Raw genomic sequence first — 21,533 nt, 5'->3', positions numbered from 1 at the left:
AGATGCTTTTGCCCACGATTGAAGTCTGGGGATCTGGTGGGGCTGGTTTAAAAACAATGAAGGTGTTATGACTGTTCATACTAAGCTTATTATGAGTGTCTCATTCCATAGCAAAGGAGAAGGACACGTCCAGCCACAGCAGGGACCTAAGCCGATTTCTCAGTCTAGACACACAGCATGTCAATGAGAGACATGTAGGAATACACACACAGATAACGTATGCAGTACATCTCACTAGAAATGCCTCGTCTCTCTTTGTAAATTGGCTTGCATTTTCTGAAGGCACACACATACATACACGCACGCATGCTTAACTTCTGGAACACAATTCTGTGTATATTGTGCAATATTTGTGCTCTGCAGATTTGCTGTCTCTGAACATCTGGTCACCACATGAACGCCGCTGTATTCGTTTCGCTGAAAAGGTTAAGGATTTCACACATACAAGTATCAGGACTTAGGTGATGTTTATGTTCTTTAAAACCAAAAAGGAACATAACAAAATGTGTTGTCAGCTAAGTCCATAGCAGAACGATGCACAACACTGGCTTGTTGTGCAAACGTTAAAGTAAAATGAACTTAACCACAGCTGGATGGCGTAGCAGCACGGAGCGATTAGCGCAATATCTCATTTTATCACATCTTGAAATAAATGCCTAAAGTACACTCAACGGCCACTTCATGTACCCGATTAACTACTCGTTAACACTAACATCTAATCAGCCAATCACATGGCAGCAACTGTGTACTTTTAGGTAAGTAGACATGATCACGATGACCTGCTGGCCTTTAAACTGAGTATCAGAACATAACTATTTCTTGGCTTTAAAGAGATTGGTTTGAGAAAAAAATCCAGTGAGCAGCAGTTCTCTGAGCAAAAGAGCCTTCACGTCAGAAGTCAGAGAATAGCCACACAGCTTCAAGCTGATGAGGCAACAATAACTCAAATAATCACTTCTTACAGCCAAGGTATGCAGAAGAGCATGTCTGAATGCACAACACCTTGAACTTTGAAGCAGATTGGCTACAGCAGCAGAAAGCCACACCTCGGCGCCACCCCTGTCAGCTAAGAACAGGAAACAGAGGTTACAATTCACACAATTCCACAAACAAGGAAAAAAGACTGGGAAAAAATGCCACTTTGTCCAACAATTATTCAGATGGCAGGGTCACAATTTAACATCAACAGCATGAAAGCATGGACCCATCCTGCCTTGTTTCAACAGTTCAGGCTGCTGATGGTGCTGCGATGGTGTGAGGGTTATTTTCATGGCAAATTTTCGGCCCCTTAGTACCAATTATGCATTGTTTAAATACCCCAGCCTACCTGAATATTATTGCTGACCATGGCCATCCTTTTATGAAAAGTGTATCCATCTTCTGATGGCTGCTTCCAGCAGGATAACAAGCGAGGTCACAAAGATCACATCATGAATCTCGAGCGTGGCAATAAGTTGCCTGCACTCAAAGGGCTTCCACAGTCACCAGATCACAATCCAACAGAGCACCTTTGGGATGTGGCAGAACGGGAGATTGACATCAGATGCTACCATGTCGATATGGCCCAACATTTCTGAGGAATGCTTTCAGCACCTTGTTGAATCTATGAAGAACAACGGCAGCTCTGAAATGGATCAGTCCACTACTGGCAAAGTGTACCTAATGAAGTGGCATATAATTGTAACGGCAACATTTAAAATGTAAATGTCAAGCAACTCCTTGACTCCTGACTGGCTGATTGATGTATGCAAGCTATGAGCAATGTGATGACACTATGAGAATCATCTTATCAAATGTACCTTGGTAAGAGTTTAATATACTTCCCTGTGGTTTTATTATACTTAGATTTGCGTTTGTATAGCTAACAACATACAAATGGAAAAATATTCTGATGTTTATTAGAATCAACGTTTAGGCTGTAATACACGCAGTATCTCTGTTTGTATTACAGAGCAAAAGTGATATTTGTTTAAAGGGGGAAAAAAAGGGGAGGGGTTAAAGCTTCTCTTATTTACCTGCTTACCCTGCTACACTTCTAAATGACAATAATGAAACCATTAATGTAGCAAAGACTGAGAAAGCTTACCATGACAGGTCACATCCATAACTGTCCAATGTGACAGTGTAAGGATTAGAACTGAACTGTCTGTACTCAATTATATAATAGTATTTAAATGACTCCCCATACAGAGAAGAGCAGATAACTAAAAATTGATTCATTTCAGTGTAAAGCTAAAATAGTCCAGTATTTAAACAAACTCAGATTAATGACTGTAGTGAACTCAAAGAAATTTAGAAAAATCTTTAGATTATCAAACTAGTCCTCCTATATGTGGCTCTTCCGATGCCTGTATTTTCTCATGTGTGCCCTCTTGTGGTTGTCACCTGAAACACATTTCATTTCAGTTAAACCTGCAACACAACACATGTAAAAGGAAAAGAGTTCAGTGTAGATATTCAAACAATTAGTCAGATGGAGATATACCATGCTTTATCAAAGAACATACAGGTCATCAGAAACAAAAAACAAACAAAATTAGCAGTGCCCAAGATTAATTCTACAAGTACACAGGACGTACTGTATATAAAAATATCAGACTCTGAATGCATAGGTTAAGTCAAACTGCCTTTTCTAGAACAATAAGCAACCCAACAAATACAACGTTAGTCATCGCTTCCCACGGAATCAAAGACGACTCCATAAAAACCGACTGCAAACATGCTGCTCTCATTCACCGGGGCGCAAACCGCCCCCACTTTCTCAACCGAGCTCCTGCCTGACACACGTGGCACAACTTCACTTAATAAAGCATTTTAAAATAGTTTGGAACATAAACTAAGCACTCCGTCTACCTCCTTTCACCTTCACGAAAACCTCTGAAACACCTTCCTCCTCCCCACACATTGCACTTAGCTTCAGCATCACCCCCCCCCGCCACTTTTTGAACTCCTCTGAAACAAACTTTTTTTGACACAAAACAACAGGCCTAGCTGGTTTCAAACATACATACAAATTAATTAAAAAATATAAAACATATAAATACAGTAAGAGCTTCAGGTAATACAGTTGAACAGTAAACAGTTACCACTGGGTAAGAAACTGATTGCAGGACATCAGCGGCGTCCGCCAGCACTGCTTAAGAGAAACGAGCCCCAGCATTGTGAATTAAAGGATTATGTGTTGATGAAAGCAGCATAAAACATTACCATCTAACACGACGTGGCTGTGCCTCTTCACCAGTTTAACAATTAGCTTTCCTATTAGTGTTAATTATCATCTTACATTACTTTGATTTTTTTGTTGTGTATTTTAATTTTTAAAAGGTCTTGCTAGCACTAAACAGGCCTTGCTGGTAGAACTAAAGCCATTTATACTCCTTCCTTTACTTAAAAAAAAAAAAAAATCTAGTCACCATATAAGAGTTTAGGTTTGAATTGAAGTAACATTGCTATTTGTAATATTATTTTCGCAACGAGGAAGCGCTGAATCATAAAAAACAAACCCCCAGGTCCTTAGCAATCTCCTGTTTCATGCCTTCCTGGAGTTGAATATCGGTCGAGGATGCCTTCTTTTGTGTAGTTAGCATCTTTGCTGGCTAGATTAGTTTTTGGTTTCAATCCTGACACATTTAAACGTATGGACAACAACTGAATACATTCGAACTCACGGAAAAACAAAACGGAGCGTCGTCCGCAACCTCTGCTGGGACTCGAGCCTCGTCAGCCTAAAGCGTTATTCATGGTCTTGCTTTATTAGTATTAGTGTAATTGTAAATTAAATATGAGCCTTCACAGTTGACAATAAGTTTTTTAGTGACGAAACAGATTAACATACCCTGCAAAGCAAAAGTGACATTTGTTTAAAGAGAAAAAGAAAAAATAAGGGGGGGGGGGGGGGGTCAGTTTCAAGTGGCTGCAGTTTTATCTCCAACATTTAAGTCTTATGTGAATAAACAAACATAACTAGATCTTCCTTTACCACAGTGTACAACTGAATGGTGTCACTATGCAGGGAAACGAGTACTCCTGCTCAAACGTGTCCATCCTTGTGGGAAAGAGATTAAAGCGTCATCTCTGCTATCGTCTAATACAAGTAAAATTAGTCCAGCGATACTTCAAATGTCACCTGTTGTAAGATTAAATCCACCTTGAGAATTAGGCCAAGAGCAGATACACTGCAGGAAAAAAAACCCACACAGTTTTTTGCCTACAGCATATATGAAAGTGTGTACTGGAGCCAGTATATGTGATATCACTCAACAGGTCACGTCCACTGTGCTGCGCCTGGTCCTGTTCTGTTGACTTGATTATCTTATCAGTTAGAGTTATGCAAATCCTTCCTGTTGCCCTCTGTCTTCTCAGACCACAGCCTGAACCAGTATAGAAATGTGTCCATATAAGGCTATTGCAGAATCCTGTTCAAATCCAGCCCATAAGGAAGACAAGCCAGTGTCCTCCTCTGTTGTCCTACTGGAGCCTTGGCACAAAGTGCAGTGGGAGGAGAGAAAAGAGCTAAAGAGATGAGAGGTGTCCAAATGCTTCTGCAAGTCATCGAGGGCACCATGCATCAGTAATCACTTAGAACTGGTTTGGGTACACAAAAGCAGCGTGAGGGTCAGAGGAGGACAGGAGGCAAACAATAAGCTACAGTCTGGGGGGAAAAAAAAAGATTCCCAGTTAGTTAAACTGGCAAAACACCAAAGCTGAACAAAACTGTAATGAGGGACCTGGGCAGGCAACTAGTTATGGTTGCTTGAGGGTAGCTACAGAAGCCCATTGTAAGCAGGGGGACTTCCAGCTTTTTGGGAGCTCTAGTAGGTGAGTCGGGAGGCCTTCATGTTGTAGCAGGGTCTGTCTGTTAGGCCCCCAGACCCAGAGAAGAGGGACAGGCTTTCTGCTTTCTCCAACACGACCTCCAGCTCCTGAAAGTCCTGCAACCGAGCCACATCCTTGTCCTGGTCAGGAGACAGATAGTCGCGTTTAAAATCATCAACAAACACTACAGTTTCAACAAGTTCAAGTTAAATCTTTTTTTCATGGACATCCATAAAGTAGAGAGGACATGGATATGACCAAAGAAAGAAAAATGGAATCACTGAATTCTAAACTAACACAATAGCACAGAACGGTGTGTGTTGTTGCTGAGAGCATACCTCCTTACTGAAATCTACCACCCAGTGCACGTACCCCCCTCAATTATTTTTAAATATGAAGGTTTAACCAATCAAGAGACACAGACCTGAAATAGCTTACTTATGCCTTCAAAAATTTTACGTAACTGATGTTTAGCTGTGTAAAGCCCAAAGCTTCTTGTCTTTTTATGTCAGTGGACTTCAGTTTGGGTCACGCTGGGGTTGGACTACAACACAGAACCACTTTCAGCTACTTTGAATTTTCACAGACTAAACAACGAATGTAAAGAGAAAACAAAATGAACCACTTGTTGCAGCTTTGTCTTTATATATTCATTCTAATTTGATCACGCAGTCATCATTTGGACATAAAAGAACATGAACACAGTGTACCGACGGGGGTGGGAAGGTTTCAATGGAAAGTTAAAGTGGCTCACAAACTACAGATTAAGAGATTTAGAGAGTGTCACATGCATGAGTCAGACAGAGGAAAGCAGTGAGACTGAAAAGCTGAATAGTTTTGAATATATTCCTAACCTAACAGCACAGGTGGCATTTCTGCGCTAGGCAGATACTTAGCATGCATTATATACGACACGTCGGCCTGAAAGTGGCTTTGGTGCATTTTCATTAGGTGTGTATTTTGCACGAAATTACACAGTAGCAGAAGATGTCGCACAGTCCTTGGATATGGCAACCTATAATATTCACAACAACCTTTTGTTTAAAGGTTTAAAGTTTCAAAGTTTCATAGAGTGAGGCCAATTTTGTAACCACACAGACAGCAGACTAAATATATTCCACTTTTTCCCCTCCACTGAATTTGTTTGTTATACTATCCGTCTCATGGTTACCTTTAAATGAACCCAAGAAATAATAATAAAGAGGGAAAAAAAGCCTTTAAATGGCTGAAATTGTCTTTCCACATCTAAGATGCTGTGACAGATAAAATCGGTCTCTTGTTTTCCATTGTGTGGACATGACACTCAGGGCTCGCAAAATCGCTAGCCCGACGTCCCGGGGCTAGCGGTTTTTCCAGTCGGGCTACCAAAATCTAACTCAGCCCTGCCCGTCGGGCTATCATAGGAAAATATATGTCAGTGCTTTTGCATTCTTTCGCCAATGTAGCTGAGTAATTATGTCATTGGCATCGATGAGCCACTGTCAATATGTGACATATTGAAATCACGTTTGAATTTGCGCTTGCTTTTTGCTTTCACTTTCATTTTGCGATCGCGCGAACGGTGTATAGAGAGCGGCAGCACTGATTGGTGAGTGACGATTAATTGCGCACCAATTCCTCTGACATCGTCTTATCAATCATTAGCTTACTATTCAAACGCGACAAGTGAAATCTCTCGCAGCAAGCTTAAACATGTCAGAGGTTGAGTGCGCAAAGAATCGCTGATCATTATGTAAGTACGTGTGTAAAAGCAGCAGGATTTAGGCTGGTATTTTAGTTCTGCAGAGCCAAATAAGACAGGTCAGGGTGAAGAAGGGGCAGCCAAAGAAAAGCCGATCACAAAACGGAAAAGATATGACAAATCGAGCCCGTTCTCACTCCCGAGGCGTAACATGGCGACGTTTTGTCACGTCGGTTATGGCTGAAATCCAGTGCAATGACGCTCCCGCGGTAATCAACGTTCCAGCCCTGTATTCCAGCCCTAAACCTAACCTTATCCCTAGCCCTAACCATAACCTTTTTCCTCACCTTAAACAGGACTTAAATGATGTTAAATAGCGTGTTTCTAAGCTATTTGAAGGAAAAGAGCGAACATGTGTAGATTGAGTCCATACGGTTCTCACATTTCCTCATTTTTCCGAGGTCGTCATTTAGGAATGTGGTGGGTAGCCGAAAACGTAATATGTTGACGATTTGTCACCTAGCCTAAAATGTTACGCTTTGGGAGTGAGAACGTGTTGGACAAATCAGACTATGAGGCAAAAAGAAAGCGCAGCTTTTTTGGTTTCATGGACAAAAGAATTTCTGTGGCTGGAATATGACGAGCTAAATATCATGATGTTCTGCCAGGTGTGTTGTGAGTTTCATTTGATTTCTGAGTCGACAAGTGCCTTTGTTACTGGGACCAGTAATTTTAAGAAAGACCCCATCAGAACCCATGAGAAATGCAAGAAATGCATTATTGCCCAGTCTGCAGTATCTTTCCCAGAACAAACACCAATTGCAAAAAAACATACTACAAATAAACCAAGCACAACAAGAACTCCTGAAAAAGCTGTTTAGGACAGCGTGCTATATTGCAAAGAGTGAACTACCATTGGCAGAATTTAGCAGTCTTTGCAAACTTCAAAAAGCAAATGGCCTAGATCTTGGTTCCACTTACTTCTTACCCCTGACTACAGTGAAAATTTCAGATTCAGGATCTGACACAGACTGATTCATGTTCTACACAGTTCTTACAAGTTCATAGAAATTTCTGTTCAATTAGAACCAAGTATTTGAGTTGATGGTTTTAATTTTTATACAGTTGTTGTGATTTGTATTTTAACAATTTTTTTAATTAATTTTTGTTTCCGTTACAATATTATACTTTAATGTATAATATTGTAACGGAAACAAAACGTAAAAAAAAAATTCTTTTTTTATTCGGGCTACTTAAATTTATTTTGGGCTACCAAAAACTGAAGAATGCCTGCCCGAAGGGCTACCAGAGATTTTGAAATTTTGCGAGCCTTGACACTGTATAATAATATCATCAGCCTACACAGAGTAAGCAGGCTTTTGTGTCTGTACCTTTCTCAGCATGGTGTTGGGCAGCTTGCGGATCTTCTCCACGTGCTCGGCGCTGATATCCAACTCGCGGCAACAGACTCGTAGAAGGGAACGATAGGTGAGCTCCTGGCGGTCCAGCTCCACCTCAATGAAGTCGTTCTCCCGCGCATTGGGGTTCTGGATACGCACCTTCAGTACCAACTCTAGAGAGAGAGAACAACAGCAATACATCTTTACATTAACCACCAAAGTATCACACAGGCGCCTGGTGCATCTTGTCATTTTGGCTGTAAAATTATAAAATAATTCTCATCTTTCAGGAACCATTTGAACTTTCTCTACAGCTCAAAGTGGTTGAGAAGTTTTGGTAATCTCAAGCACACATGGTAACATGTAACCTGTGGAAACACAAATATATGATTTTTCTGTCTGTGCTCAGAGGGCAGCATCTTATGAATGCTTTGTACTATTATGAGAGACAGAATATTATTTCTGAACAGTTCATTTACTGATCATTTAAAAAGTGAAAAGAAAGGGTCTGTTTCGTTTTTATGAAAGCACATTAATAAAGAAAGCATGCTGGTTATATTTTGTCATAAAGATCAGCTTCTGGTTTGACAGGTCGACGACATCATGGAGTCAAATTAAGTTGTTATATCTGTGATATTATTAACTTAGTAACTCGGCTGCAAATATCTATACTGCCATGCCACATGAAAGTTTTACTGTCAGAACATTCACCGACAAAGTGTCAAAGAGCCTGGTTCTTTCTTCAGCCTGCTATGCCTGACACCAGCGGGTGTTTAGCAGTGTGTAGTAATTTAATGGGGCTCTGCTAGCTAAGGAGTAAGTCACTACTCTCAGCTAAGAAATCCTTACAGCATGCAGTTTCTAGGAAATAATCCATGCTGTTGTTTTTATATTTCTATTTGCATAAGCATTAAACAAACAAGATATATAAAAAGTAAACTGCACATCATGTCTATTAGAAAAATGTGCTGATACTTGTGGTGCTGCACCTCGACGCTTCAGAGTAAACCAGGGGAGTTGTTTCTTCCCACTTAATGTGTTTAAAATTGAGATAAACATTTCCTGTTATTTTAATCTTTAATTCACAGTAAACCCACCTTGTACATTGACAGGGAAGGTGCTGGTGAAAAAGAAAGGCTGGAAGGCTGGCATGGCACCACCAGCCTGGCCGTAACTCAGTTGCTGTGGGATAGACTGCTGTCTGCTCACAGTCGGGTTTGTGCTGGCCACTGGGGCTTGGACCTGGCTCCCGCCATTGCTAGCCAAGCTGGGACTGGGTGAGGCCAGTGGAGGTGAACACACGGTGCCGTTGTGCACCACTGTGTGCGGGTAGTCGACGTGGTTGACAAGGTGAGGCTCAACTGATAGGTCCATGGGCACCGTGCAGTTAACGACAGTGTGACTGTGGGAAGCAGCCGTGCTGGGTGAGACACCGTTCTGCTCGTTCACAGGGATGAACTCCCCAGTCTGGGCTTGGCTGTGGTTGATGGTGAGATTTGAGGAAGGAGCGGAGGCATCGAAGACGAGTTTCCGAGGAGGCTCGTGTGTTGGTGAAAGAGATGCCGAATCACTCTGCGTGTCTTCAGCGTGCTCTCCAGAACCGTTTTGTGTAAGGTGAATCACCTCTGACTTCTTGTCCATCTTGGAATACATAAAGGGTGGGTTAGACAGGTAGTTGGGGACGATTGGCAACTCGGGCTCCTTCACTTCAGGCACTTCCTCCACCTCAACTGTTGTAATAATGATCACAAAAGAGGGGGGATTATTTCCTGCAAATAGACTCGAAACAATAGCAAAGACTGCCGCAGATGCGTCAACACAAATACCCAGTGTTATAACTGATTATAGATATATACTTCACTCACTCAATCACACTTACACATTCATGCAGTACTTTTATCTATGCCTAAGCACTTCCTAACATTCACACATTGATGATGCCCAAGAAAGCTTCAGCATGCAGATCAGATGAGCCGGGTATCGATCCACTGAATCTACAACTGGTGGACAACCTGCTCTACGGCCTGAACCGTAACCAGCCCAGTTTCACCAATGTGACACAGGGAGCAGCAGAGTGAGAAATGTTGACTTTACCTCCTAACAGTCTTTTGATCTCCGGCTTGGATGTCAGTTGTGACGCTAACTCATCCTTAGCAGTGAGGATGTCTTTGTCCGCTCCACAACTGAGTAAGTAGGACACTATGTGCTTGTGATTCCTCTTGCATGCCCAGTGTAAGCATGTCCTGCAGGGATTAATGGAGAAACAAAAGAATTTAGTGGTGTACAAAAAGAAAAGGAAAAATAACAACAGAAATATACTGTATCACTCAAGTGGTACCACCTCTCATTAAGCTGACTATAGTGTGTGGCACTGGCATACAAATGGAAAAATATAAATAATGTATATATTACTTTAAACTTTAACCAAAATCTTGACATAACTCTACTTGGTTCTTTACAGGTGCAAAGTAACTGATGATGGGCGCATGCGTGAAAAATTAATAATCAAAGGTAGGTTTGTGTTTCCGAACTCAGTAATCAGGCTATAGCAAAGAGAACAGGCTTGTGGTTGAAGCAGCCACTTTACTCAATATTTTGCTTGTTTGCTGGTTTTAAAGAAAAGCTAAAAGTGGCAGCGCCGGCTGATTAACAAGCCCTCTTTGGCGTAATAGGATAACGCTGAGCAGTGTTTTTAATCCCTGTAGCTTTGCTCTGCAATGACTGCACTCGACTCCTGGCCGGCTGCAGTCGCGACCGAACAAATACTACTATAAATCGGTGAAAACACTCACCATCCGTTGATTTCGTTTTGTGAGTTGACATTAACCCCACTCTCCACTAACGCCCGTACTTCATCGATATCCCCGATGGCAGACGCCTCTCTCAGCTGCTCCTGTAGCTCTTTATCCAGCGAATTTGTGGACATTTTTGGTTCACACGGCTAGCGACGTGCGCTCATAGGACACGCAAAGACCACGCGAATTATGTTGCCAATACTAATTAGCTAAATATACTGGTTACAGCTAGCATTAGCTACCAGGCTAACCTTACCTACTGGCTAGCTCGACGAGGTGCTAGCTTATGGCAGCAAATCGCTTTGGCTATTACAACTACGTGTTGACCGTCTCTGGCGTTCACACGTCAAGTCGTGTCCCCGCCGCGTGTTTCTGCTGTTAGTTCGCGTTACAGTGGCACCGCATGCACTCGCTATAAACTCATTCAATCAAGCAGTAGTGTCAGAGCTCCGTCAATGCACTGCCAAAAACACCGCCGCCTCATCGGGAGGGGGGGGGGCATCTTTAGATGTGACAACAGTGAGCACAAATGTTAGTTCCCCTCCGAGGAATCGCGTAGCCCGTGCGTTTCCCCACGTAAATTGTGTGATATTGCCGTTGGCTGTCATGAATAAGGAAATACCTGGGAGATAAAAGTTCAAAGTACTTTAACTGTTTTTGACTCACACGTGTTGCAGGCAAGCTGGAATAAACCTCCCTACACTTATAATAGCCAGTCCAGAAAAAGCTAAAACAGCTGTTGATTATTTGCCCCAAGCACACCTGTTACTTTTGTTTTTATATCCATTTTAATAAAGTTATAAATACTGGTTTTAAACTTGCAGTACATTTTTATGCTGCATTTCTTCAGTATGCCACTAGAGGGGAGCAAACACCCACGATACTACACTAACTTGAACTTTGGCGTAAGATACACCAGGGATACTACAGCTGCAAGGCAGCAATTTTAAAGAATCACAGTTTCAGACTCTGTGAGTGTCGAGGGAAACTGCAAGAAGACGAGAGGAAAGAAGATAAGGAGTCTTAGTGGTAAAATGCGGAAGTACAAGAAAGCATTTAAACTTTAAGGAAGAGGTTAGCAAAGAAAAAGTAGACAAGAGTACTGGGAGGCTGGGTGTACAGCAAAGAGAAGTGGCAAAGGATAATAGTGGATTGTATGTAAGGCTCTGGACACTAAGAACAGAGAGCAGGAGTTGTATAAACTGGTTATGGAAAGAGATCAAGGTGGAAAAGATGCACAGCAGTTTGGGGTGATTAAGGTAAGAGGTGGAAATGCACAAATGAGGGAAGAAAGTGTGTTGAGAAGAGGGGGGGGGTCAAGAGGATTTCATAATATTATTTGGTTTTCATATGTGCATATTTTCAGTTATATCAACTTTCTTAGTAGAAAACTAATATGTTATATTTGAAGTTATATTTGACAAGAGCATAATAAACTGTGAATTCAGTTTTTGCTCTGCCAGCCCAATAGTTTTAGTGGCCCCCATATGACCACCCTATAAAAGATTTTTGGGAGGCACTACTGGATGTAAAAGGATGCAATGCTTGCTCTGAGTGTTGCTGTAGAGGTGCATAGAAACTCAGAGGGAGTTGAAATGAGTTACTAGATGGTAGTAAGACGTGTTATGATGTATGGTTAAATGAAAGGAGAGGAGGCAAAGTTACAGTTCATAGATGGAGTAAAGGAGGACATGCAGAGGGTTGGTGTGACAGAGGAAAACTAAAACACATTGGGGACATTAACGGGAAATTTATGTGGACTTGCCTTAATAAATATTTGGTCAGCACTGAAGTCACAAAAGTATGGATTTATTAATCATTCCTGGCAGTAATCAGATCTGGCAAAATCTGCATCACTGAGATAGATTTTGATGATGTCATAGCACTGCAACTGTGAAATATGCAGTCAGAAAGCTTCGCGTGTACTTGTTATGATCAACATTCACTGAGTTTGAAGTTTTTAGTGTGACCGATGGGAACTGAGTAAAAGCAACAAGTAAACATTATATATTACAGTATCAAATAAAGATCCAATACTAGTGGAAAATAACATTAGTCTGAATGTCCTTGTGTGATAGCCTCTGATGATATTTTTCACACACCACCACAATCTGGCTCTTCAATGTAGCATTTGTCTTCAAGAAACTTAAAGAAGTCCAGACGCTTTTCTTTCCAAGCTCATCAGACTTCAGTGCTTCCGTTGAAAACTTTCAAAATAAAACAAGGTATAAACATACGCAGTGCCGAAACATCGGTGTCTGGTCAAAATACAAATAGAAATTGCACATTTTGTCCGTTCTTGATCAATGGTAAAGTTTGCGGCACGATACGGAGAATTAAATCCTGGACACGATGGTCAGACTAGTACTTCCGGTTCAGAGGCCGCGGGAGCAGCTCCTGGGCTAGTTGTATTCGGACTGTTAGCGGGCGTTGTTGTTACAAGGTCTGCCATTTTGATTAGAAGTACTTCGCGCAGCAGATGGTGTAAATTGGGCCTTCTGAATATTATTGTAGTACTTTAAATTAAGGCTACATTCCTGAAGGAATAATGCTTTCTGCCGCCCAGTTACTCGACGAGTTGATGGGTCGAGATAGAAACTTGGCCCCTGACGAGAAGCGGTCCAACGTACGCTGGGACGACGAGAGCGTAAGTTAGCATTCTAGCTACCATTAGCTTAGCTAGTTTTAAAACCTACTAGCCGTGAGGTGTCCAAAATAAGCGTGCATGGCGTGCGCGGTGGGTACCGGCTAGTTTAGGCGGTATGGCCTCCAAATTAAAAATTTTCGATTCACACACAGAATCGATGGCGAAAAGCGGGCGGTTTGAGTCAGTGGTGCTTGAGCACGCGTGTTAGCGAGATTAGCATCACGATTTGGTCAGTCTTAAAGGGTTTCATTGGGCTCACTTCAGTTTTAGCAACTTGCTTTCTATGTATAGTTGAGATAATAGTTTAACTGTGTTAATACAAATGATTTTGACGTGCTAATGTGTGAAAGGACCTGCACATTACGTTCTCTAAAGGTTATGCTCTGCTTATTGCATAAACTGGCATTGCGATGTCTCAGCACTAAATACGGTTACATACATGTTGCTTTGTATGTAATTTGGCATTAATATTTAATATTAGTAATAAATACTGTTTTCAATGCTGTTGTGGGTATTTTTTGTGTTCTTAGTTCAAGCAGAAATTGATTATGTGAATTTGTACGACTACAACATTCATTTGCTCATAGTTGGTGTAAGTAACATGCTGTCACTCAATCCAATGTAATCTACTATGGAAGCAAAATTGACATAAAACTGTTTGATATGTTTTCTTTTATAAAGGTCTGTCGGTACTATTTGTGTGGCTTCTGCCCTGCTGAGTTATTCACAAACACCCGCTCTGACTTGGGTAAGTTGGGAACTTTGTATTCCCAAAATGTATTATAACCTGGACAAAGCCCTTGAGATTTGACAAACAACTATTTGACAATAATATGTTTATTGTTTTGGGTTCCCAGGTCCTTGTGAGAAAATCCATGATGAAAATCTTCGAAAAATGTAAGTTCTTATTGTGGCTTTTTTTCCTTTTTCTTTCCGTTTTTTTGGCTTGATAGGTTACACATAACTAAACAATTCTGTGTTGTTATATCCAGGTATGAGAAAAGCTCTCGCTTCATGAAGGAAGGTTATGAGCGAGATTTCTTGCGCTATCTGCAGTCACTCCTGGCAGAAGTGGAGCGGCGGATCCGCAGAGGGCATGCCCGGCTTGCGCTTTCCCAGGCTCAGCAGAATGCAGGGGTTCGTGCTTTTATTTGAGAACATCATTCTCAAACTCTTCTGTGCATCTTCATGTTTTCTCGGACCACAGTGCAAGTTATGAATCTAAAAGAAAATAACATTACCTGTATGTTTCTGCTTAGGATGCATTGATCTTAATTGTTCTCATGTATTCATTCTGTAGGGCCCTGGTCCATCAGGAAAGAATGAGGAGAAAGTCCAGGTTCTAACAGAGAAGATCGAAGACCTGGTTGTGCAGGTTTGCCCTAAATCTTTAAATTGGTAGTGTTTGAGAAAAACTGAAAGATTTGAACGCGGGTTCGTCTTTTCTTTCATCGGATATCTGACGGTCTCCTACAAGTTCTTCTTCCAGTGCCTTGCTTTAGGGGTTGTCACAGTGGAACACCTGCCTTCCTCTGACCTTATTACTAGCATCCTCCCCTGTCACGCTAACTCTCAGCATGTCCTCCTCCTCTACATCCATAAGTCTTCTTTCCTGGTTTCTCCCAATGAATATTTCAACATCTTCAACTCTGCCTCCTTGAGCTCTAAACTGAGTTTAACTCATACATCATAGCAGGCGCGACTACCATCTGATAATCCAAACCCTTCACTCTAGCTGCTATCGTTCTGTTACGAATCACCCCTGACACTCATTTCTACCCACACCTCCCTGTCCGCACTCATGTCTTCGCCTCTCTTGTGCGGTCTGCATTACCTCGGCTGGTTTACCACATATATTTAAACTCCTCTAATTTAACTACCTCTGAACCTCTGCAGCTTCACTGTTCCACCAAAATTTATGAATTTAGAAGGTGTGTGGAGTGCATGGTTAACTGTACATGCATTTGAAAAGAAGACTACATTAGAGTACAAGTCTGATAAAGGCTGTCCTGTCAGGAGGTTCATTGCTGCCCACACTTGTGCAGTTTCTCTTTAAAATAATTGAATAATAAACAAATGTAATCTGTGGAAGGAGATTTTGAACCCTTTGGGAAAATAAGGAAACATGTTGCTGTTCACACTGATCTAAGTGTAAGTTGACTTCAGACTTGAAAGCATTAAAACAGGAACAGCTTCCGTGTTGTGACCACAGCTGTTTTTGTGCATGCACTCTAGACTGTATGACATTTCAGATGCTTTTCCCTGACTGTATTACAGATCACATTATTTAAAATAAAACTCCCTAAATTCTTATATGCACTCCATAAATCAAGTTGTGACATTGTAACATGGCTTTTGTCTTTTTCTCAGATTGAGGAACTGGGCTCTGAGGGCCGAGTGGAGGAGGCCCAGGGAATGATGAAACTGGTGGAGCAGCTGAAGGAGGAGAGGGAACTACTCAGCTCCACCCCCTCGGTGAGTCAGTTTACCCTGGGCTAATCAGCCTACAAACACAGCTTAAGATAGCATAACATGAGCATCACCTACTATCAGTCAGTTAACATGAGTTTAATTCTATTTTAAATACAAGTTTAAACCCAGCCGGTGAGCTAAAAGTTCTTTTTCACTGTAGCTGTATTTGTTATTAATACTCCTAAAGTAAAGTCTGTGCGAGCTGGGCAGGCAGCTATGATGCAAATCAGAAATGTTTCCTTATTGTTTGACTTGATGTCTAATAACAAATTTGTCCTTTCAATCCAGACCATCGAGAGCTTTGCTGCCCAGGAGAAACAGATGGAAGTGTGTGAGGTGTGTGGGGCCTTCCTCATTGTGGGCGATGCACAGTCCCGAGTGGACGACCACTTGATGGGGAAGCAGCACATGGGCTACGCCAAGATCAAATCCACTGTAGAGGAGCTCAAGGTGACAAGATTGTGTCATTCTTGTATCTAGAACTTTTTACAAACTTGAGCTGCTTGAAAGAGTGTTTCAATTCGACCATGCTTGGTGTTATTGTTTAAAAATGTCTGCAAATGTTAGAAATGATATAATATGTAATGTTTTTGTATTCTCAGGAAAAACTGCGCCGTCGCTCTGAAGACCCTCAGGGTGAAAACCCAGCCCTCAAAAGAGAACGAGAAGAGCGGGAACGGGAGAGGGAGGAAAGGGAGAAAAAGCGCAAAGAGGGGGAAGAGAAGGAGAAGGAGCGCGAAAAAGAGCGAGAGAAGGAGAGGGAACGGGAGAGAGAGCGAGAGCGTGAAAGGGAGAGAGACAGAGAAAGAGAGAGGGAGAGAGAGCGGGACAGAGAAAGAGAGAGGGACAGGGAGAGGGACAGAGACAGAGAGAGGGATAGGAGGGCACGTCGAAGCCACTCTGGCAGCCGCCACTCCAGTCGAGCATCGGACAGGAAACGGAGTAGATCCCGCGAGCGCCGGAGGTCCAGGAGCAGAGACAAGGACAGGGACAGGGAACGCAAACGTAGCAGGTACGACTGAGCGTTGCACTTGGATTTATAGTCACGGAAATGTCACACACAAAGCAGAATCCAATGAAATGTTACAATTTAAAACATGAGGGATGATATATTTATAATTCTGAATGATTATTTTCTCAAAAATCATTTTAACCACAGCACTTTTTTTTGCCTTTTCTGTAGGAGCCGGGACAGAGAGAGAAGACGCAGCCGCGAACGCTCCGACAGGAAACGCCGCTCCCGAAGTCGTGACAGGAGGAGATCGCGTAGCTCAGAGCGCAAATCTCACCGCCACCGCAGCCGTAGCCGAAGCAAGGACCGGGACAGGGATCGGGAAAAGGAGAGAGACAGAGAGCGGTCATCAAAAGACAAAGGTACCGTCTGATTATTTTTATTTTTGTGTTTGTCGCTTCCTCATCATCCGCTGTCCTTCCAAACAATATATATTGAATACCATCCCTCCATTTATCTGTGCTCTTCTACTTATCTAGTTCAGGGTTAAAATGGGGGGCTGGAGCCTGTTTCATATGGTGAAAGGCAGGGCCCACTCTGGACAGGTCTATATTAGGAATACCTTGAGGGAATTTCTTCAATACTGGCAAAAGCATTTTATTATGTATCCAGGTAAAAGTCTCATTGAGATGGAGAAAAAAATCCCAGTGAGACTTTTGGCTGCTCTCAATGAGTCACAATGAGCAGCTCCACATATTTGATTTGGCAGAAAAGAGGTTTGTGTCTCCTCCGGGATCAAACCCCAGATTTTCTCCTTGTTAGGTGAATGTTTAAACCACTACACCGTGGAGCAACTAATTTTAAAAATGTATCAATATGAATTTAAAAGAAACCTATTGTAGTTTGAAATTATGTTACATAAAGCACTTCACACAAAGCACTTGTTATGTATCTTTTAGACTACATGAGCGGTAATTGTGCAGTCTCCCTCTTTTGTCTGTTTAGGTATTCCATAAATGAGAAGTAGTAGGATTACTAATGCATAAAAATTAGGCACAGATAATTTTGTTAATGCCAATAAAGGGCAGTTTGTTTGGTGCTTACCCAGACAACCTACTTACACAATCAAGCTGTTCCCATAAGAAGTCCTGCAGCAGTCTGTGCCCATAACAAATGAAAGAGGTGAGCCAGAGCTCGACACAATCCTACTGAACATTTGTGCATCAACAAGCACCTGTTGAACTCTTTAATAAGACAGTTTAAACTGAGGTTGTGCAAATATTTCTTGCTAATGTGTGCAATGTTTTCTCTCTTTTTTTTCTTCAGACCGTAAGGGTACAGAGGAGAGGAGCAACTCTAAGAAAGACAAGCACTCAGACGGAGATGCAGCCGCCATCAAGGCTTCTTCAGAAGCGGAACCGATGCAGACGGAGGCGGCTGCCTTCTCCCCTCTGCTAAACGGCCAGCAAGAGCTCCTCCATTCTGAAGGTGACACTCAGTCCAATTAAAACTGATCTGATAGGACCTCAGATCAGGCTCAGGTAAGTGCGTCCTCCTCCTCACACCTCCCCTGGCTCTCAACCCAACCCCCTCCACCCTCCCCTCTCACGTCCCCTCCCCTACCCACCTTTCCCATCTCCCTTTACCCACCCTCTCACCCCTGCTCTCCCACCCTGTTTATGTTCAGTTCAATGCCTATGATTTTGTCTTATGTACTATATGCAAATATCTTTATCCTGTTTTTGAATAGTGCATCATAAGTATGCACTGAAGATGAAGGACTAGGCCCGATGAATGAGAAGAAGGTAGAAATCATTCACACAAAGCCAAGAGGGAAAGGCCAGTGTAGTCCTGAGCAAACATGCCCAGAGGTACCCCTCGTTTTGTATCGGTTTTTGATCCTTATAGATGTATATTTGTCTTTGTGGACAAAATGGCAGAAAAAGTTAACGCATCCAGTCAAGATTTCCTGCCTGTATTTACTTGTTTCTTTTATTTATTTATTTTTATATTTATTTATCTTTTGTTTTTTTACTTTGAAGTAGCAAAATGTAATAATTGCTATTTGTTGCTGTAATAATCCATATAGGGAAGAAAACCAGTCACTGTGTGTGTACATGTTTCCATTTAAAAACCTTGGCGTTTTCTCCTGCTCATATGTAAACGCACAGGTGAACACACAGCCTTGGTCAGAGTTTTTTTTTTTTTTGTCACAAAGAAGCTATTTATTTTGCCATATTTATAACGCAATTGCCATGGATTTGTTGTCCAGCGTACTGTGCCTGATGATGCCATGCCAGTGTGTGTTTGGGGGGTGTTAAAGCACCGGGGGTCTAACGTAACCTAACTAACTGGAGGGTAGGGTTTATCGAATGAATTGCAGCTGACTTCCATACCTCACACAGCGTTGGTGTTGTGAGCGAGACCACATGAGAAAAGGGCAAATTAAAAATCATGGATACTCTCAAACTGTGCAGGTACTCACCCCAGGTACTCCTTTCTCTACCCACATCCATTTCTGAATGCTGTTGCCTGTCAGAAAAAAAAAAGCAAATTGTGTACTTCTCCAGAACACGAACTTGAAAGCTTGATTGTGTCACATATATTTTTAATTGTGCCTTCTTTGTTTTTCTATTTGTTAACTTTCAAACATGTTTGGGGAGAATGTGCGATAGGATTGTCAGAGAGACACAGATGCACAGACAGCCTGCCTCATATTCCTTTGCCAAATTGGAAATCGTTGCTGATGTGTGCTTTTCCACAGTGCTTCGTTCGTGTGTTTTTAAAAATCTAATTTGCTCAGGTGTTTGTAATTTTACACTTTTAAAAAAAACATATCAAGTGCATTTCCTCTTTGGCAAAGCAGATATTGTAGTTTTGACACTAAGTTCAGGTTTAGACTTGAGGCAGCTCTTGAAGAGCTTCTTTAAATTGCAAAGTTGTGCAAAATGTACAGAAAACAAAATAATCTCAGGGAATTTTGGCCAAATGCAGTCAAGACTTCAAGTGTCTGTTGTGCTAGTAAATGGATAGCTTTGTGCATTATTAGCAGTGTCTCTTGAGGGAAATTTGACTATCATATGACTTTGTAAATTGTTGTTGTTTGAGTGGCAGCAGTCGTTGCTACAAGCAGATGTTGTGGGACCCTGGCTAACATCGCATTTTGTGGACGTTTCTATATGCTCAACAGGGGAAGCTGGAATATCTGGTTGAGGAAGAAGTTGAAGAGTGCACCCATCCTTACCCTGAACCTGATACTTCGCTGCTTAAAAACAAGGTGAACCACAAATGTGTAATGGCTTATTTAAAGAAACATGAAAATAAATAAAACCGCGTAAAATTGAGGAGAGAGGACAGAATGCATCGATTTTTCTTGTTCCATTACCTGTCCATCTTTTGGCTGGATAAGGATAGTTGTGGTTCATCTGTTTATCTGATTTTACTGGTCAGCCAGACATCACTTAACAAACCAAACTTAGAGAAACTCTTTATGGATTTTTGTTTTTTATTTTGAAACTCTTTCCACATCCTCCGTGTTTCTTGGCATTTAGTGAAAATAAAATAAAATGAACAGTGCTTGTGGTTTGTATTGATTTGTCAGGTTCTACTTCACTTCCTGACCTCCCTTTTTTTTCTTTTTTTAAAGTCAGTTGAAGCGTATGTACAGTGTTAGACCTTTTGAGACGAGCAGTGTCTTCTTTTCTCCTCTACTTTAGAGCTCATTTTGATCGCTCTTGTTCCATAACTGTAAAATACTCTGATTGAATTTTGATCAATTTTGGAGACTTAATTTGTTTCTTTTTTTGCCCTGCTTTTATTGTTAATGTTGTACCACGATGAATAAAAAGCAAAATCTTGTCAAGATTGTTTTGGGTGTTTTGTTTTTTGTCACCTTCCCCACCCCCGTCATTGAGACTGTCTTGTATATAAGAGGTAGAGGCTCATCTCTAGTGGCACCTTGTGGGTGTGTTATTTTCTTGCCTAAAAATATGGATCTTGGTTTATCTGGCAACTTACCTTCTTAATCTCAACAGTGGGGGCCAGTGTGGATATGTACACAAAAACTAGTCCTGAGTCAGTGGCAGAGGTAAAAACAGACAAATTTATCGTATGCGAGCAGATGTGCTTTCACCACCAGTGCTGCAGTCTCATTAGCATGTTTGATCTGCAGCTGGATTTACATCTTTTTTGTTTGTTTGTTTTCCTAGTGATTTGTACCATCTGCCAAATACAATGTGAATATTTGATCAACATCCAATGTGTGATTTAAGTCTTCCCATAATTACTTTGATCAGTTTGTTTGAATTTAATAGGCTGCTAAATGTTTGGAGAAAGTAAGAAACTTTTAATTTGATTCATTTGCAGAAGCATTAAACTCAGCTGTTTTCCAGTTTGCATGGGTTTAGATGGTCCATAGAAGACGGAGTGGCCTGCATATGGTTATAGCTACTCTGTTTCAGAGCTGAGCTTAATATTTGGCATATTTTTAATATGCTTCATAACTGTAAAAACAAACAGAATTCCTGTAATGTAAAGTTAAAGTACCAAATAATCAAACCCTGCAGAGTATGCATGTGTTAATTATAAACCAAAAATATTTTTTCTTTGTGTATATTTTTTTTATTTAAAAAAATCGTTTATAGATCTTTTGACAGTGAAATTTGTCCTGCTCTGATCTGCAAGTGAATGAAACTTTTACAGCTTTAGCAATGAACTCTGTTTAAGTACACTATATTGCCAAAATCATTCACTCACTTATCCAAAGCATTGA

At 41.4% G+C, this 21,533-nt stretch overlaps 2 protein-coding genes across 3 annotated transcripts; one reads left to right on the top strand and one right to left on the bottom strand.

The window, feature by feature from the left end:
• Window positions 1-2,476: 2,476 nt before the first annotated feature.
• Window positions 2,477-11,175, bottom strand: ankrd40 (ankyrin repeat domain 40). The gene is made up of 5 exons (XM_006791601.3): window positions 10,689-11,175; window positions 9,991-10,139; window positions 8,994-9,626; window positions 7,888-8,069; window positions 2,477-4,955 (listed from the first exon to the last, which is right to left on the bottom strand). Exons 1-5 carry the CDS (start codon window positions 10,820-10,822, stop codon window positions 4,812-4,814), a joined length of 1,242 nt encoding a protein of 413 aa, XP_006791664.2. The 5' UTR covers window positions 10,823-11,175; the 3' UTR covers window positions 2,477-4,811.
• Window positions 11,176-13,082: 1,907 nt separating this feature from the next.
• luc7l3 (LUC7-like 3 pre-mRNA splicing factor) lies at window positions 13,083-20,620 on the top strand. Of its 2 annotated transcripts, XM_006791603.3 has the most exons (11): window positions 13,083-13,338; window positions 14,020-14,086; window positions 14,196-14,235; window positions 14,331-14,475; window positions 14,639-14,713; window positions 15,709-15,813; window positions 16,099-16,260; window positions 16,413-16,822; window positions 16,994-17,184; window positions 18,089-18,303; window positions 19,953-20,620. In XM_006791603.3, the coding sequence occupies exons 1-10, from the start codon at window positions 13,240-13,242 to the stop codon at window positions 18,268-18,270; spliced, it is 1,476 nt and encodes a 491-aa protein (XP_006791666.2). In that variant the 5' UTR covers window positions 13,083-13,239; the 3' UTR covers window positions 18,271-18,303; window positions 19,953-20,620. The 2 variants fall into 2 exon arrangements, with proteins under 2 accessions (XP_006791666.2, XP_006791665.2); XM_006791602.3 differs by having other exon boundaries at window positions 18,089-20,620.
• The last annotated feature ends 913 nt before the right edge of the window (window positions 20,621-21,533 follow it).

The sequence above is a fragment of the Neolamprologus brichardi genome, chromosome 4 (genome assembly GCF_056152115.1).
Source record: "Neolamprologus brichardi isolate AB-2024 chromosome 4, ASM5615211v1, whole genome shotgun sequence".
In the NCBI taxonomy this organism is placed as follows: domain Eukaryota; kingdom Metazoa; phylum Chordata; class Actinopteri; order Cichliformes; family Cichlidae; genus Neolamprologus; species Neolamprologus brichardi.
The sequence above is the reverse complement of the archived record's forward strand: the minus strand, read 5'-3'. Positions and strand labels throughout refer to the sequence as shown.

What these genes read in the sequence shown, in the direction of transcription:
- ankrd40 (XM_006791601.3), bottom strand. Translation starts at nt 10,822, where the DNA reads ATGTCCACAAATTCGCTGGATAAAGAGCTACAGGAGCAGCTGAGAGAG. An exon ending in CTTCCCTGTCAATGTACAAG is followed by an intron (nt 8,070 to 8,993) that starts GTGGGTTTACTG and finishes CTCTCTCTCTAG; the next exon opens with AGTTGGTACTGAAGGTGCGT. An exon ending in CCAACACCATGCTGAGAAAG is followed by an intron (nt 4,956 to 7,887) that starts GTACAGACACAA and finishes TCTCCTGACCAG; the next exon opens with GACAAGGATGTGGCTCGGTT.
- luc7l3 (XM_006791603.3), top strand. Translation starts at nt 13,240, where the DNA reads ATGCTTTCTGCCGCCCAGTTACTCGACGAGTTGATGGGTCGAGATAGA. An exon ending in TCGAAGACCTGGTTGTGCAG is followed by an intron (nt 14,714 to 15,708) that starts GTTTGCCCTAAA and finishes TCTTTTTCTCAG; the next exon opens with ATTGAGGAACTGGGCTCTGA. An exon ending in TACTCAGCTCCACCCCCTCG is followed by an intron (nt 15,814 to 16,098) that starts GTGAGTCAGTTT and finishes CTTTCAATCCAG; the next exon opens with ACCATCGAGAGCTTTGCTGC.